The sequence below is a fragment of the Pieris napi genome, chromosome 15, assembly GCF_905475465.1.
Source record: "Pieris napi chromosome 15, ilPieNapi1.2, whole genome shotgun sequence".
NCBI lineage: Eukaryota > Metazoa > Arthropoda > Insecta > Lepidoptera > Pieridae > Pieris > Pieris napi.
In genome coordinates, this window is record NC_062248.1 from 8,345,146 (window position 1) to 8,363,414 (window position 18,269).

General features: G+C 33.5%; 1 protein-coding gene across 2 annotated transcripts; it reads left to right on the plus strand.

The window, feature by feature from the left end:
• The first annotated feature begins 326 nt into the window (after window positions 1-326).
• LOC125056469 (protein timeless) lies at window positions 327-16,952 on the plus strand. 2 transcript variants are annotated; one of them, XM_047659576.1, is made up of 17 exons: window positions 327-556; window positions 4,359-4,461; window positions 4,877-5,424; window positions 5,756-5,909; window positions 6,109-6,332; window positions 7,120-7,403; window positions 7,960-8,320; window positions 9,073-9,264; window positions 9,892-9,992; window positions 10,119-10,317; window positions 10,805-10,995; window positions 11,455-11,915; window positions 12,411-12,611; window positions 13,160-13,295; window positions 13,574-13,648; window positions 15,106-15,267; window positions 16,048-16,952. In XM_047659576.1, exons 2-17 carry the CDS (start codon window positions 4,365-4,367, stop codon window positions 16,232-16,234), a joined length of 3,573 nt encoding a protein of 1,190 aa, XP_047515532.1. In that variant the 5' UTR covers window positions 327-556; window positions 4,359-4,364; the 3' UTR covers window positions 16,235-16,952. The 2 variants fall into 2 exon arrangements, with proteins under 2 accessions (XP_047515532.1, XP_047515533.1); XM_047659577.1 differs by lacking the exons at window positions 15,106-15,267; window positions 16,048-16,952 and adding an exon at window positions 14,221-14,414 and having other exon boundaries at window positions 327-554; window positions 4,358-4,461; window positions 13,574-13,672.
• The last annotated feature ends 1,317 nt before the right edge of the window (window positions 16,953-18,269 follow it).

The following is an 18,269-nucleotide window of genomic DNA, read 5'->3' on the forward strand; positions in this document are numbered from 1 at the left end:
TAGAAGCTAGAAGAGTCCGCTCGAAAGCGATAAGGTCACCAGTTGCCCACCTTTTCATTTAATAAATTTAATTGTACTATATTTCTCTATACTTGCAACGAAGTGTTAATAAAAAAATGATATTAATTTTCAAACAATGTGCCATAATGCCAACACATTTAACATTATACATATATGATATACTCTATGGCTCTTATAGCATTTTGTCTGTCATAGTGCTGAATTGTGATCAACGTCATTCAGAGATGTTTATACGTCAGATGTCAATACTGTTTGTTTGTCAAATCAATTGCAAGTGTCATTGTAAGTTTACAATATAAAGTTTTTAAATTTCTAAGTAGTACGTACTAACCAATAACCATTTGAGGACTACAAGTGGTCGGATTCGTAGGTCCTGAAAAATATTCTGATTTGTGCTTTAACTTAAAGTTTAATTAGCTTTTCAGTTGATTATATCTTTGATTTTCGTAAAATAATTAATTACACATTCTGCTAAGCCTAATATAATTACAGCTGCTACTGGTTTCATTTTTCTTATCATCATCTTCAAAAGGGTACGTACCTAGTTTTTTAAAAAGAACGTAACATCATTTTAATGCTCTTAATAATAATATTATATATACATTAAATCTGGACTTATTGAGTTTCAATATAATTTATTTCAAATATTATTACGTGGAATAATGCAATGTGGAGTTCATATCCATAGTATTAAAATTAATTAATTATTATCATAGTAGTTTTAAAAAGCCATAGCTTAAAATGCAACATATACTTCATCATCAATTGCACGTTAATGTTCTAAAATGTAAGGCCAGGAATGGATACTAGCCCTTACTATGTTTATAAAATGACCTTATAATATTGGGTGAAATCTTATTACATATTTAAATTATATTTATTATCAAAGCAATATGAAAAGATTGTAAGGAATAATTTTTTTTCTAAAACCAAATGGTTAAGTTTATTTCTTTTAAGTTTACTTAGACCATCTAATTCGTAACTTAACACCTAAAAGCCTTTTTCTTTATGTGCTTTATATTACATATAATATCTCTTCTTTCCACAATAAAGAAAAAGAATGTATATTTTTATGCGTCAATGTAGTGTCGATATATATGTAAGTATAATAGCATTTATTGATAATTCATGTATATTTAAAAAAAATTTTTTTTTTTTAAATATTATATACTCTTAAAATCTTAAAACATGAAGATCAAAATAATTATGATGACGCCCGTTGTAGATCCCCCCTCTGTTTGTCTATCTCTTTCTAACAACTACGTAAGGCTGTTGCACGTGTATCGGACACGCGACTCACGTGCGGCCGTTGCGTGAGTGAATACCACATTATAAAATAATTGTTAGTTGGTATTTTTGTCGTGCTTAAGGTCGCATGTTAACTTAGAGTTCGTATGTTAACCACCCTATGGTGGTTTTGTGTTATTTTGTAGAAATTTAAGTACTTCGTTGAAGTTTAGAATATCGTATGGTCGACGCTTATATTAGATCCTTGCATCTACTTTTTTGTTTTGTATTAAAAAATAAAAATAAAAATAGTATAATAAATAAACTTAATACATGTACATACTATGAACATATTTAAAGTTACTACTTTCATGGATTTTTTAAATATTGTTAGGCTTTGGCGGCCGACGTTTTCTTTAATAGAATAAATATTAGGTTAACCTTTACCTATGAAATTGACGATTTGTATGAAAATTTTATATATTGTTAATCAAAGTATGTACTAGACCAAACTATCTATACAATTTTGCCATTTTGATAGTAATCCGGTCAAATAAGACTAAAAAATAGGGGTAGAACAAGAGAAAGCAGAAGTTAATGATGATTTAGATTCAGACGGATAAATTTTCTTATTTTTTGTAATTTACACGCCTTTCATCATTTTCAACCCTTGTCAATATCTACAGTTATTCAATAGTTCAAACTAAACAGAATCATAAAAGATCAGTGGAATAGGCCTACCGGGGAAACCACATTAAAAAAAAACGCGCTAAGTAAACTACCTCAAAGGTGGCGTGAAAACGTGTGCATATTATGACGATTACAACTCTTTCAACTTTTTGAATCGTTATATCTCAAAAACGGTGACTCTTAGGAAAAAAAGTATATAGACATTTTTTATAGATAATTATCTGATCTACAATTTTTGTCTAAACTAATTTTATGATAAAACTTACCATTTTGCTGAAAATCGCGAAAAACTCGTTTTTGTGATCTTAGACCCCGAGTAGATTTTTTTGCACGTGCCGGATCGATGAGGACTTTTCACATTTCCTTTATAATAGTGTATTGAGCAATCCTACCAATATTCAGCCAAGTGGGAATTTTTGTAACCTTGGATGTCTAAATTGACCGGACTATAGAAGTTTGTTTATCCTTACTGTAGAAGTCTACCGGACGGGAGGTAATGAAATCAGCGAAAGCGTTTCGTACTGTCTTTCGGACGTCGAATTTTTTAAAAAGTTTACAAACTTATAAAAAAAAGTAGAAATCTATTCGGGCAAGGTCCGATGAGTACGATGAGCATTGCGATGGTCGCAAGATCGTTACACAAGTCAAGTCGGTCTGTGAGCGTTACGCGTTGTCAAGGAGAAGCAATGGAGAAGAGCGATAGACCAGTCTTGGTTGTTGAATTGCGTGCTTCTCCAACATTGTTTGCAATTCTTGGCGATAAACAAAGTCAAAGTCAAATCATTTATTTCAATTAGAGCATCTAAAATGGCACTTTTGATTCTAGTTGCCCCTTCCAAAAGGTAGTTTCGTGTGGTGAAGAATGGGCAAGAAACTCCACACTTACTCTTTTAAAATAGGTTTACAATATTTTGTTACATTTGTTAAATAATTATATGTGAAGACAATGTACTCTTAGAATAAACTACTATACTAAAAAAGTTAGTATACATGTTCCTCACATATTTACAAATATCGAAACCGTAGAATATTAACATTAAAGAGTCATAAAAATATTAAAAAAACACAACAAAACAGTGTGTGAGATACAAAAAAAAAATTACATTTGTAGCATTATAAATTTAAAAAGACGTCTGGCCTTACTTTTATTAAGAAGATGTGATGTACAAGTCCGGCACTGGTCCACCAGGCGATTATCTCCTTATGAGTAATCTTTTTTGATAAGGTACTTTACCTGGGTCCAACCAGGTAACAATCCGATTTAGAATTTCCTCTTTTTATGCCGTTTAAGTACATAGTACATATAGTACAATACATGCTTCGAAGCGTAAGTCTCGCTGTTGGTCGCTTAGTTCGGGTGGCACCCACTTATCTAGCTTATCTTTCCGATTTGACGCAAGTGCTTCAATGTTATTTTGACACTAACTCCAAGTCCTGCAGGAAGCTCAGCCGTAGATTGAGTTGGATCCGCTTCCACTATCGACTTGAATTCGTCGTTGTCCAGAATGGTTACCGGCCGACCGCGCGTGGCTGGTTTAGCTCAACATTTTCAGATTTAAAACGATTGAACAGATAATGGATCGTGTTTATGCAAGCAGTCTTATGCTCGTACACGTCGTTAATGTTTTTCGTATTAATTGCACAGAGGTGTATCCACGTATATCCACTCATAGTCGAAAATTGTACGGAATTGCAGTGTATCCATTACACCATAAACTACCACAATTTCACGAAAACCAAAAAAAAATCTAAATGCAAATGCCTGTATTGTATTTGAAAATAAATTAATAAGGCTCTCGAATAAAATTTATTTGAATTTCGAATTGCGCGCCAATCCATAGATATATGTCAGTAAATGCTGGTTATAGACTCTCCAATTACTTTGTAAAGAGCTAACATAGGTAAATAGCTATTATTATTACTATTTGAGAAACGTAAACATCTCCTTTCGAGTCCCTTCAGTAGTATAAGTACTACACCCTAGGCAGTTTAGTCAAAATATGTTGTAGAAAGAAAGACTTTTAATAGATAATAAAGAGAATAATATTTAATAGATACTAAATATTAGTAGAAATGATAATAAAGCTCAATTTTAATAAAAATGTTATTTTAAAAATAGAGATATATAAAACACAAATTAACTTGATTAATTTATATTTCGTAAAAGTGACACGTGTTTCATTCTCACGTTTTAACCGGAGCAAAGTTTGTGTGGCTTGAATCCTCATTGTTGATTAAAAATAAAGTTACCGAACAACGTTTTCGTGTTTCATTTATTTTGCTAAAAGTAAAACAAAGAACAGCAAACTGAAGCATTTGAAAGTATACACTGTTGATTAAACTTTTTTAATTAACGTGATGTTTTTATAACATCATTTTATATTTATTATAATTTTTACTTAGGTATTTTTGTTAAAAGGTAAAATATGGAGTGGGTTCTGCGGGGTCCTCAAATTCACAGCACCTTCGGCAAACTTGGATTTGCTCATGCTGAGGGATATCACATCAATGAAAACTGCAATGGTAAGACCGGCATGCGTACAATGATTTTGCTAAATGCGATATTTGCATTTTGAAATCTATGTACACATAATATGCTTTGGTTGTATATAGCTTTTAAAACCAAAACCTATTTTGCGTCTTTTCTAGTGATTTAGGTTGTTACATGAGAGGCGAACTAAATAATGCCTTAATATTCATTAACGAGCCGTTCAAGTATTACGTAAGCACTATTGGGGTTTGTCATTGATTTTCATATTTGTTGATTACGTTAACAGTAATTATTTACATTATCTATGCTTGAAAATGCAGGGAGCATGCAAAGAGGAAGGGAGGGGGGATAAATTGCAGTAAATCTGCTTACGTAATACTTGAACCATCTCTAATTAATTCTAATGAACTTAATATTTAATAATATTAAGAACTTTTGTTTCTATAGATGCTTTGGAATCGATTCTTAATAATATCCTGACCGAAGATAAAAATCTGCGGACATATAGAAGAGGCATCAGTTTCGGGCAGAATATTAAGAAAGATTTGATACCGCTTTTAATACATGTAAAGGATGACACAACAATTGAACTTCTGATTAAGATACTCGTCAATTTGACGATACCGGTGGAGTGTTTGTTGTCAGTGGATAGCATATCGAATTCCGAAGTTGGCAAACATACTATATTTGAAATTAATACCTTGTTGTCGTCTACAAAAGCTGCCTTTGTGGACATTCGAGCAACTAAAGTAATAGTGGAGTTTCTTAAAAAGAATTCGGATTTCGAACAAAATACAAAGTTAACTGTGGAACAATGTACGAATATAAGCAACGCGTTATTGTTTTTGCGGAACATTCTTCATATTCCAGAAGACAATATTATGTCGTCTAGTTATAGTGGACCACCTCACATGTTACAAAATCAGATAATATGGAATCTTTTTAGTCAAAGCATTGACAAAAGTTTAATAAAGCTTATGAATATTCAGGAGTCGGTAAGAAATTTTTAATGATTAAAGCTTTACAACGCTTCTTAAACTAGCTGGTAATATTTTTTATAAATTTACACGTTACAATAGCAAATTTTATGCTGCCTGGCTGCATATTCGTTCGGAAAGTTGTTTCTTTCAGAAGAGTATGTTTCGATCTGTAATATTTACTAAGTAAGAAGTCAGAATTCGTGTTTATGTTAAACTCTAGATTGTAACATTCGTTTTTGGTAGTAGTTTTATTAGAAAATTATACTTCAATCGAAGTTGCAACGTTACTTATACTGTATGAGATATGAGAAATTGAGATTGTATCTGTATTTTGGTTAAATTCCAGATAAATTGGGGTGTTACAATGGTTCAGTTGATAGCATTGCTTTATAAAGATCAACAGGTGACAACGTTACACAAGCTCCTGAATATATGGTTGGAAACATCTTTATCGGAGAGCTCTGAGGATAATGAGAGTAATACAACGCCACCTAACAGGAGTGTGTAATTCAAATTATTTTTATACATGTAAATGCATTCAGCGAACTCTACGAAATATTTTTTAAATATAGAAAGGATCTTTTGGTCTCCCATCACAAAAATTTCTCTGTTATCAATCCGAAACTAAAATTATATCAATTCAAACATTCCTTCAGCTCGCTTGTGTAAAAAACAATAAGTTACAACAATTTTGTACAGGTAGCAACAATTCTTCTCCAATGTTAACATCCGATGCAACTTCTGATTCTTCTGACACGGGTAGAAGTGGAAAGACAAATGAAGGTTCTAATTCCCTTAACAATAGTTGGGATTCAACCAGAAATATGAGTGAGCAGACATTCCAATCAGACCCAATGCAAAAGAAATCCTGTCGTATTATAAATAATGAACAAGGAGAGAATTCGCGTGACAAAGATATCAACGTAAGACTTTTTGTGAGATTTTTTATGGATAAGAAAAAACACCTCGAATAGAGTAGTAGAGTACATCATTTAGGAGCTACGGCACATTTTTATTATAGCTATAAAATATTACATTTAAAATAGATCCGATTGTGCGTCACTCCTGTTTTTCTAGCTGGTTACAAATAGAGTACAACTAAGGAAAAATAAAATGATTCTTAAAAAATTCACTGATTGATAGGACGGCTGCCTGATGGCAACGTGTATCTCGTTCGTATCTCGTTTTGTAATAAATATTTCTCAAGTTCTTTAAACATTTAGAATTTAATTTTTATACGAAACTAGCAGACCGGCCAAGCGTTGCTGTGGCTAAGGTTTTTGCCACTACCAGTCATGGGGACCACCATTATTTTTTGGTGGTTATACCATCAAATTGTAGCTTATGTGAAACGTTGGTACTTTCAACACAGCGCCATTAAAAAACTACACACGGTGTGCAAATTTGATTGATATCGGTTCGGTAGTTTAGGAGTCCAACGCGGACAAACAACGTGACACGTAATTTATATATATTAAGATTTAATATTTGGGCTCGAATAAAAACAAAAACATACATATATTTCATGCGAGAGTATGGGATCCTTAATTATAAAAAGTTGTTCGAGTCAAATATACCACAGTGTTGTTTACAACTTTTGGTGACGACGTCGACATTCCTTTTATTTATACAATTATTATATTTTCCATTAAAACCACGTGCCCGAGTCATGGGATTCTATGAACATAAATTTTAACAATTCTATTACAGAAAGAAATCTTAAAACCCAAGGAGAAAACTGGAAAGAAAAACCGCGATAAACCAATAAATGATAAAAAGATGTCTTCAGAAAAGTCAGATTGCGGTTATGGCACCCAAATTGAGAAACAGGAAGTGATTTCGACTTCTAGTAATGATGATGAGATGCCATGTAAGAAACCAGTGCATCAGAAGCCACAGCATCCTAAACAGCGGCCTAATAATAAAGTGCCAGAAAGTGTCGCACTTCAAGAGAGGAAAAGAAAGAAAATTGTGAAGCGGGGGAAGGCTAATATGTGCGTATAACCCTCGAGCACTCCATTCTAAAAATTTATTAATGTAGCGAGATTAAAATCATGATTCCTTAGAATTTTCGTTAATGGCGTCTGCATTGACTTGTGTTTAGATTTTCTAACAATTAACAAACTATTGAGTATTATTGTAATGATCCATCCCAATTGGAATGTGTAAAACGCTTTCGGTGGTTTTCTTAGGGTGCGTCCACATCTGGCGAATATGCCGCGAATGTGCATTTTTATTCGCTCACAACCTAAGCGACGTACGCGATCAGCGCGTGGGCGGCGCGCTCTCGGCTCGCGCCTTTTTTCCGCCCACGCCAGTAAACGGAACTGTAAGCGCGAGAATTGAGTGCGCGCTTCTTATACGAGCCTTGCATGAGTTGCGTACATAATCATTGCCGTGACTGCACGCACGCTACATTCGCGGCGCATTCGCCAGATGTGGACGCACCCTAAGAAATTTTGTTATATGAAAATTAAATACCGGTTATTTTATTCAAGAATATAGTTAAACCTCGTAAAATTCGCTTTTGACAGTTTGTATTAATTTCAGAATCAACGTCCAAGGGCTCACACATAATACGCCAACGGATGAGGATATATCCAACGTTCTAAAGGAGTTCACTTTGGACTTCCTTTTGAAGGGTTACAACTCTTTAGTCCGAACCTTGCACACACAAATTTTGACGAACATGCAATTAGAAATAGACACGTCACATTTCTTCTGGCTCGTCACCTACTTCTTAAAATTCGCGACTCAGATTGAACTGAATTTGAAGCATGTCAATTCGGTGCTATCCTTCGATATTGTACTGTATTTGACAGCTGAAGGTGTGAATTTGTGCGAGCAATTTGAACTCGCGATTAAGTTGGATGAAAATGATTTGAAACCAAGTATTCGGAGGCTGCATTTGGTAAGTGTCTCATATATCTCATGATTACATCAGTCGTCATCGTAGGGAGGCTAGGCCTAAACGTCATGAAGCACTCAACGTATCTACTTAATAGTCGCAAAGACTGATTGTATGATTTAAAAAAAAAAAGCATCAGTCGTAATCAGGGAGAAACGTGACGATGTCAACTCCTTAATATTTATAAATTAATATGTATTACCTACGACCGTCCGTACGAAATCCTATGTGCATAGTAGTCACTTCACATTCAGTATTTTGTATCCTAAAATCATTATTCTCTTGAGAAGGAAAAAAGGTAATAAGCCATTTTCGCTTGTTAACTAACATTTTTTATGTGAGCATCGAGCAATAAATTTTTTTTAAGCCGATGCTCAGATAAACAAATTGCGCCCCCAATTAAGTTACGCAATCATTTATACGCCCTAGCCAATATCTTAAACATTAACTACTAAAATTATCGTATATACAAAGTTATTATAGGCTGCAAGGAAAAGTGCTTTTAGCTGTACAGTTGGAGGTAACTACTGTGGAAATAATTTAAAACCCCTTTAATAAAAACAAAAGAATGATTCTAAATGTTCTTGTTTAATTTTACAAATCAAGGACTTAAAAAGGACGAGAAAAAACAAACAACTCTCTGTATTTTTTTTAAATCGCCAGGTTTTTGTTTTACAAGATGCTTGTAAGAAGCTGCCTTAGTTCTTACCTAAGTCAATTTTACACACCATATTATAAATCCGATTTCCTTGTAGGTCGTGACAGCAATCCGCGAGTTAGTTCAAGCTATTGAAGTTTATAAAAAGTCAAATCACATTTGTCAAGAGGATAAAGAGGCTCTTATTCAATTGCAAATGAAAATGTCTGAGACTGACGAACTTCGATCCTTACTTGTGTTGCTATTACGTCACTATAATCCCAAGTATCATTCTAAACAATATCTACAGGTATGTACTATTGAATATGGGGTAAGATAAGTAAGATTTTAAATCGAAACCCGCGCTTAATATACCACCTGTATCTCAAAAACGTATTGAAATCGTACTTAGCGCTATAAAATGTTCGTCTTAGATGTAACCCTTAGATTGTATACTTACCAAATTTAACATTTGAGATCTAAGTCATTTAGCAAACAAAATCAGTTTTAATAAAAGAAGAACTTCTCTAATAAACCATCGCAAAACGGTGTTCTGAGTTTCCTGAAAATTTAATCTGCAGCTTTGGTCTTCGCATTTTGCTTTAAAGCATTTAAAGTCAAGTCTGTTCTTAAATAAACCGAATAATATAAAACAAAAGACGAAACGATTGTTCGCTTCCGATTGTGGATTTGCGTCTTGTTTAATTACCTTCGGAAGATAATATAAAACAAAAGACGAATAGATGGCGCGTGGGATTGTCGATGGTCAAAAGTATTTCTAGAACACGTGACATGACACGTCATTTCATGCGGTCAATCGAAAATAAACTCCACGTTTCGTCTTTCATTTAACACCCCCTTTAAGCACTTACGACGATCGATTTATATTTATTTTAATCTAGCTAAAACTAACCGGCTGAGTTTATTATTTTTTTAGGATCTTATCGTGACAAATCACATACTATTAATGTTCCTGGATAACGTTATGAACTTGCCAGACTACAAGGGTTCAGGAAAAATGATTGACCATTTAAAGCAGTAAGTTTTTAAATAGCTACAAATTATACATTTTTGTGATTTCGATTCGTGCTGATACGGCAATTGAGTGATTCTACTTTTGCGATGTGTTATTTTTCTTTTGTATCATGTAGTATTTATTCACAGATTCGCAACCCCCGAAATAATGTACCAATACGGGCTTCTACTAGACGATTTTGAGGTTAATGGCGAATATGTAAACGATTGCGTATTTACATTAATGCACTATGTTGGAGGGGAGCTGGGTTGTCTAATATCCCTCTTCCAGCCCAAAATACTTAAGACCTTCACGTGTATATGGAGATCCGAGTTTGAGATTTGTGATGTAAGTAAATTTAAGAAATGTTATTGATGGTCACGAATACCGGGTTTGGGGCCAAAGCGATTCTGACGTTTTTGTACCATAAGAACTGCATACGATGTCGCTGTCTTGGGATCGCTCCTGTACCAAAATTTAACATAGAAGTTGAGTGCATATCGCTGTTGAGACTGAATTATTGATTATTATATTTTTATAGTAGGAAGTTGAGAAAAACTATATTTGCAAAATTACAACGTACCTACATAAGTATGCATAAGTAGCAATATATGTCTAATATAATATAAATAAGTCATAGACTAGAGATCAGCAACCTTGTAAAATTCAGAAGTAAGCGCGAGCGATGACTCCCAAAATTCAATACATCTTCAGACGGGAGTCGGACTTTTTTTTATTCTTTCTATTAAACAGCGATAGAGTTTCGTTAGTTTTCTATGGTAACATGAACATAGAAACTGTACTACATTTATGATATTTTATACATCCATTTCAGGATTGGTCAGATCTAATTGAATACGTAATAAATACATTCATAAAGAAGCCGCACTGTCTCCAACGGACTGCGTCATTCCGATTGGATACGGAGAGTTTTGACGATGATAAAGTCTTTAAAGAACTTATTGATGACCCGCAGGAAGATACTGCCGAAGACCAGTTCATGTCGGATGTCGAAGATACTGATATGTAATATTTATTTATATCATTCTAGATTATATTGAACATTTTCATGTAGGTAACTTACGCTTACGACAAACAAATTAATATACTCAAGTTCACACTGACAATGGTTTTGATATGGCACTTTACAATTGACAAGTATTTTGTAAATTAATCTGTGGTTAACGTTTAGAACGTGTCTTACAAAATATTAATTTATTTATTACTCGATATAGAATAGAAACAGACAATACTTTAATTTGCGTTCATATATATAGTAATAACAGTAATAAACAGATTAACGATAAGTTTCAGAAACGAGAAAGACGTAGTCTGACTCACAGCAAAAATGTTTTAAATTTTGACAATGGTCCCCCATAATTCGATATGTCTCGTTTCTGAATGTGATGTAACGGTGAGACCGTTACATCACAAACAGATAATATTTAAAAATAAAATTGTACAAGCAATAAATTCTCATTGTAGATGGACAAAAGATGAGCTCTCAGCTTTCAATTGGATATACATTCAAAGTAACACATCCTCCGATATTGTTGGGGAAATAATAAAACTTTTCAAAGATGACGGCGTAGTTAAAACTCGCGAAAGTGTGATCAAACAAATGTACAAACAGTCGATAATAAATCGCAACGAATTCGAACAATTGCTAAAGGAAGACTCAGAAAGAAAATCCAAAACTGAGATGCGGGAGGGAAAGGACGACGACATTGGAAAAATTTGCGAATATATAACTAAAGATGGCAAAAGGAAATTTCTCGATTGGGTCCAGAATGTTTTGATTGAAACCTGCCACGCTAAAGTATGTTTGGAGAAAATGAAAGTGCAGCAGGATGAAGAGCAGGCTGAGAACAAAAATGGCTGCCATACTACGCTGAAGAGGCCAAAAGATATGCCTGTTATGTCACCGGTTTCATATCATTCACTCTGTAAGTTTGGAAGGCTTTATTGGGTCGAATTTTAAAAGCACATACAAAACATATACGATTTTGAATATTTAAGAACTATATCAGTTTTAAAATTACATATTTTACAGGCCACACAATTCATACTAATTTTAATATTAAATGCTAGAGATTATCTGTTAATACCTTTTTATAATTAGTAAAACTGTAACACCAAATTTTAATCATACAAATACAAAAATAATGAACATAAAATTATTAGAAAAGGAGAGTAATGTACATTCCTTTTTTGGTTGGAAATGCGTTTTCGCATCCCCCCGGAAAGCCCCTTTCTGCCCCGGAAAGTATGTGGGACTCGGTTCGCGCCAAAATCTCTGCTATTCTGAATAGCAGGGTGGATAACGACTAAAACTACCTCGGGTAGTTCCTACAAAGTCACCAAGATAGACTACGGGGTCGCTCTTGCATGTTACTTACATAAATGAGAAGTTCAATAGAATTTATTTGTTTATTTTTTAGTGTTGAATCGGTCTGTTCCGTTGGTGCCGTGGAATTGTGAACAGGCCGCGATATGTAAGGACTTGAAGTTTTTACAACTTTTACACAAATTGGGATTTTATATGCCAGTTGATACAGGCAAAATGTTTATAAGGATACCATATTTCTGGTCACCCGACTGTTTGTATGAAGTTGCGAGTAAAATTTCATATATAGACAAATGTAAGTAATTTATTAAGGGTCAGGGAGTTACAAGGCTCTGAGCTGAAGATCTCAATATTTTTTTTTAAATGATCAATAAAGAAAGAAAATAAAGACTCGGATATTGCACTTCAAATACAAAAAGAAAATTATTGAATTCGCGAGCAATAGTTATGAGATTGTAAAAACCACGTCAGGTTTTAGCACAATTTATGAGCAATTCGCCTATTTATCTTAACGATTTTAACTAACATTTAGTTTTTCTTTGGTATCTTTTGCTTGTATGGCGGTAAGAATTTATTTTATAAATTGATCGTATCGCTTGATGCGTGCATACGTCGTTTCGTAGCAAGTATATACAATTTTGACATTCATAACAAAACTTGACATTCTAGAATGTAATCTTGTAAAATATTTTGGCTATATTTGTGTATCTGAGATTTCACACATGCACTTATATTCAATACACTAGTTTCACTAACGTGTAGTGTGATTTTGAGTCAGTCATCAATCGATCGACTTTGTTAAGTAAAACTTCTTAATTAACACTTTATAATTCACGTTTTTAGGTAAACTCAAGTTCTCCATCAGCGATATATCAAATATAAGTGCTTTGAACTCGTCAAAAATGAGTATAGGTTTAGAGGATGAACCTCAGGATATGGTTCTCACGGTGATGCCTGCTATTGTTAATTATGCTCCCATGTAAGTATTTTATTTAACAATTCTTTATATTAAATGCCTTAAAAATGGGAGATATCTGTTACTTCCAACGATTTCAACAGCCGCTTTTGTATTAGAAAACTAATAAACATAGTGTTTCCGGCCCTACCTACCTTTTGTCGGGTCTTAATTTTCTTAGGTGTCAGGTAAGTACTTAGAATTTTTAATAGGTAATCCGACATCCTTGTATGGGCACTAGGTCATAACGTCTAATGACTATTGTAAACTAATAAGATTTGTTATTTCAATTTAATATGTAGAGAGCCGACGGGTGCAGGTTGGTTACAAGTTGTTCAAAAATCACAAGAGATCAGACTTACTTTGGATCTTGACAGGTAAGTTTTGTTTGTTTTTTATTAACTAGCTGACCTGGCTAACTTCGTTCCGCCCTACAACCTTATAATATCGTTGTTACTTTAATTTAACTTATTTTAGGATTTCATTAATGTTAAGTATTACATTAATACAACTTTTTTGCAAATACAGAAATGTTTTATTGCTTGCCATTGCGAAAGAAGAATGGCAGTTTTACACATTAGGCATCTTCTTTCTAGCGTCAATATGCATGTTAAGCACTTTCTGATATACAACATCTTTTGATCAGGATCAAAGCATGGTTATTGGTTATGCATCTCCTCATTCACCTCAAGATCGGAATTTCTTGAACTGACACGAATTCGACGTAAAATGATGCGTAGTTTTGTCAACAGATGGCATCATATGGTTTTTGCATTCGTAAAATTAATTAATTAATTAATTGTTATTCGATAACTTATCCGATATTTTATTGCTTATTCTGCTATTCGGGACGGAAACAAATCCAACAAATGAAAAACCATGGCAATCGGTCCAGCCGTTCTCGAGTTATAAGTGTTGTAACAAACACGACTTTCTTTTATATATATAGATTCTAAACGGTTGTGCATGGGAAGATGGCCTTTAAAAATATTTGAATTCTGCGACCGTAGTATTACTGTTTCTCCTTTATTAACTTTAAGAATATGTTTTTACTAAAATTTATATAAGACTAGCAGACCGGCCAAGCGTTGCTGTGGCTAAGGTTTTAGTTATATAACATAGTAGTAACCTGTTCAAGGGAAACGGTAGGAGAACACCAGTCATGGGAACCACCATGCTTTTTTGGTGGTAATGCCATTAAATTGTAGCTTATGTGAAACGTTGGTACTTTCAACACAGCGCCATCTATTAGAATTGTGACTATCAAATAATAAACACATATTTTGCAATAAAATAATATTGCAGCTATAAATTACGATGTAAGCTATCCTATCTTTTAAGTTGGATCAAACTGCACACGGTGTGCAAATTTGATTGAAATCGGTTCGGTAGTTTAGGAGTCCATAGCGGACAAACAACGTGACACGTAATTTATATATATATTAAGATAAGATATACGTAGTAGGTAAATCAGCTTAATACGATTTCTCGTTATTTTATAAATTAGTCCTTGATAATCATAATGCACCCAGTTTTAAGACGTCTTAATCGTTTTTAAAATCGATTTCTAATGATTGAACTATCCAATTGCTTTAAATGAATATATTCTTACAAAATAAAAAATTTATAATAAGTAATCACGTTTTCTATTCAAATATTATAAAGTGAAAGGATATGTATTTTTGAATGTTTGTTACGAATACACCCAAACATTTCAAACGTTTTTTTATTATACCCGAGTAACATAGGCTATAATTATTTTTATACGTATATAAAAAAAAATGTACATGGATTAATCGTATAACAGACAAATGATATTATTATTTCTTCGAAGGACAATAATACACACAGGGAGTGCAAATGTGCTGAAGGAAATTAAGCACCCTTTCGATATTCCGATGGTCCAGGATGAGGAGATAACCGTAGCAGTGGCGGATTCAGACAAAGAGGATCCCGTGAGTTACAACCAAGCTGAATCCGAATATTGTTGTAACAGGTAATATAAAGAATAATATAGTTTCAGTAGAATGTAATTTTCTTTAAGCAATATAACTCCGCATAGCATATTAAACTTCGCTTAACGAAGTTTTATTGGATTATCTCTTTTATATGTATATAAGACGAAATCCGCCATCAAAAACAAATATCAACTAGACGCGACAGTCTTTAAAGTTTAAATTATTTTAAATTGCTAATTATTTCGGGTTGTTACGCACAATAGGGTTAACTAGCCTTAAAATAAAATATAACAAACGCACATACCCCAGAAGAACTGAAAGCACATAAACATGCTGATAATTGTCTGTCAAGAACCATTGTAGAATCACCAAGCCTTTATAATCACTAATCACTTTCCCCTTAAAGCATTACACGGTAGTGATCTGTAGTCTGTGGGACAGTGCTTGTAAGTTTGATTGTGTATTTGAAAACAGTATGCTGTCACCCACAGCCGTGTTGTATCCCTTAGTAGATACAGTCTATTTCCACAATTAGACACCGAGAGTACGAGATATCTTGAGATAAGGATAATTTTTGTCGGATCCGTCACAAAATCTTTCATATAAAATGTTCTGCCGCTACGACACACGATAAAAAATCGTCCCGACAGACGACATAGTGGGAACGAGCTCTTAGCGTCACATCTTAAATTAACGTCTTTTCTATGGAATGTTAATTGCCATGTTCGACGATTTATATACGCTAAATTCTCGTGATTAGTTATATTATTACTATTTTTTTAGTTTCCGTGTTCAAAATGTATTATTTCTTTTTCAAGTCTCTGCGAGACAGCATCAGTTGCGTCAGATCTCACAAGGATGTACGTATCAGATGAAGATGAAAAGCCCGAAGTGGTTCATCGTATATCCGCAGAAAAACACTTTAACAATGACATGAACTCTATAGATATGGATAGCGGCGCGGGAAAGAGAGCCAGAGTAGATTTCACATCAGCTTTTTGCTAAAAAAATCCATTACACAAATCGTTATATTTTTATGTAATGGCTGCTTTAGAAGCGTTATGGATCTTGAGCCCTACGCATGGATATTTTTAATAAAGTAATACTTTTTGAATATTTAATTTTCTGTAATTGTTGCTTTAGTAAACGTATTTTCCACCTTTTTACCTGAAAAACATTGTTTACTCTGTGATAGGAAGACTCAGTTGTTTTAGTTGATTTTTATTTTACTACGCGTTATTAATGACTACTTTTAAAATTTAAAAGCTTGTTTCTAGATTCGCAAAAATTTTTAGGAACCTTTTTTTTTTTGACGTACGAGGGCGGTCCGATAAGTACTTAGCCTCTTCGCCCGATAGCACCACTATCGCAAGAGCAATTTTCATCGCTTAGAACATTTTCGTAGACTCGTAAAAATTTCAGGCGAATCCAGAGTATCCGCGGATTTTAAAAATTGTTAAAAGAGCAATATCGGTCGCTGATTCGATTCTTGTTTTTGGAAGGGATCTCTTTGATGGGAGCTCTTTGATGCAGTGTACGGGGTGACCCTTTTCCTTCGATGTCGACCGTCAAAAATTGGTTTAACGAGTTTCAACGTATTGCGCGTCTATAGAGAAATAGAATTTCTATAAAGTTATTCACTCTTCTCACTCACTCTCAATCGGTCTCAATCGCTCTCTCCCTTTTCTTCGACAAAAACGCTGCACATCTTCGTGACGTTTCATAAAAATTTTACTCTCATGCGCTTAAAGAAGCCCTTCACTTCAAAAAATTTTGTAGGCTAAGTAGGTACTTATCGGACCACCCTCGTATTATATCTTATAAACATTGATATACAAAAGACCCAAGATGCACACTCAACGTTTAAAAAATGTCCTCAAAAAATGAGCGCAACATTCTAAATTGTGCGCTCATTTCAAATAGTCTCGCGTCTAATAAGTGGAGTCGATGTTATTTATTTGTGTTTTTTTTATAAATAAATTTATGTACTTTTGAACTTTTTTGTGTGTAGTTTTTGACAAATATATTTACGCTATGTAAAGTGTAGGTCAGGAGGTAGCCAATTTAACATTTTTTTTTAATTTAAAGAAAAAACTTTTTAACCGGATTAAAGTTATGTATTATTATAAATTTACAACTATTTAACATCCATCCACCTTTTGTCTTCAGTCACCGTGACCACGCACGCTGTAAAGCACCCGAAAAGTCGGATAAATTTAAAATTATGTTAAATAGTTGTAAATAAAAAAGTCATGTTCGATTCCACTCAATACCTTGTCCTACCGACCACGGTCGGTCGTAAAATTTTATTGCTTTAAGTACGTATACACTGCGTTGTAATAACAACTTTAAGCAATTCGCGTAAGGTTGATTTTGCAATAATATATGCTTGTAACATATACTGTTATAGACATAATGTTATAGAAAGGGACAGAAATAGTGTTTCGGGACACTTTCGAGCGTTACTTTTATTCGAGACTGTGCATCTTGGGTTTTTTGTATATCAATGCTTATAAACAAACTATGCTTACTTACAATATGTTTTGTGACTTTTACTTATTTTGGAACTGTCACAAAGTAAAATAGGCATAATATTAAGCTCATAGTATTGTATTTTATTGACATAACTTTTAGACATAGGAAAACACTTTTTTCACGGATTTGAAGTTATGTTTTATTATAAATTTACAATTATTGAAGTAAAACTTCTTTATCGGGGTTGGAAAAAAATTTAGTGTAACATTTTTCGGTTACGCGTCACATGTTTCGGTTACGCGTCACATTTGATCGTTACGCGCGTCTTTTTCTCGTCCCTACCACGGTTGATTCGAAGAGATTCTAAACCATTAATAACAAAAAATTATAATAACTATAACAATGATACTAAAAATTATATTACAATTTATGAAATTCTGTAATAATCTTAGTGGTAATAAGGTAAAATGAAATAATTGTATTATTTGTATTCAAGTCTGTGATATTAAAAGCCTTTTGTTAAACTTTATCTAATTGAACTTTATTTAACCAATTTCTGTAAAGT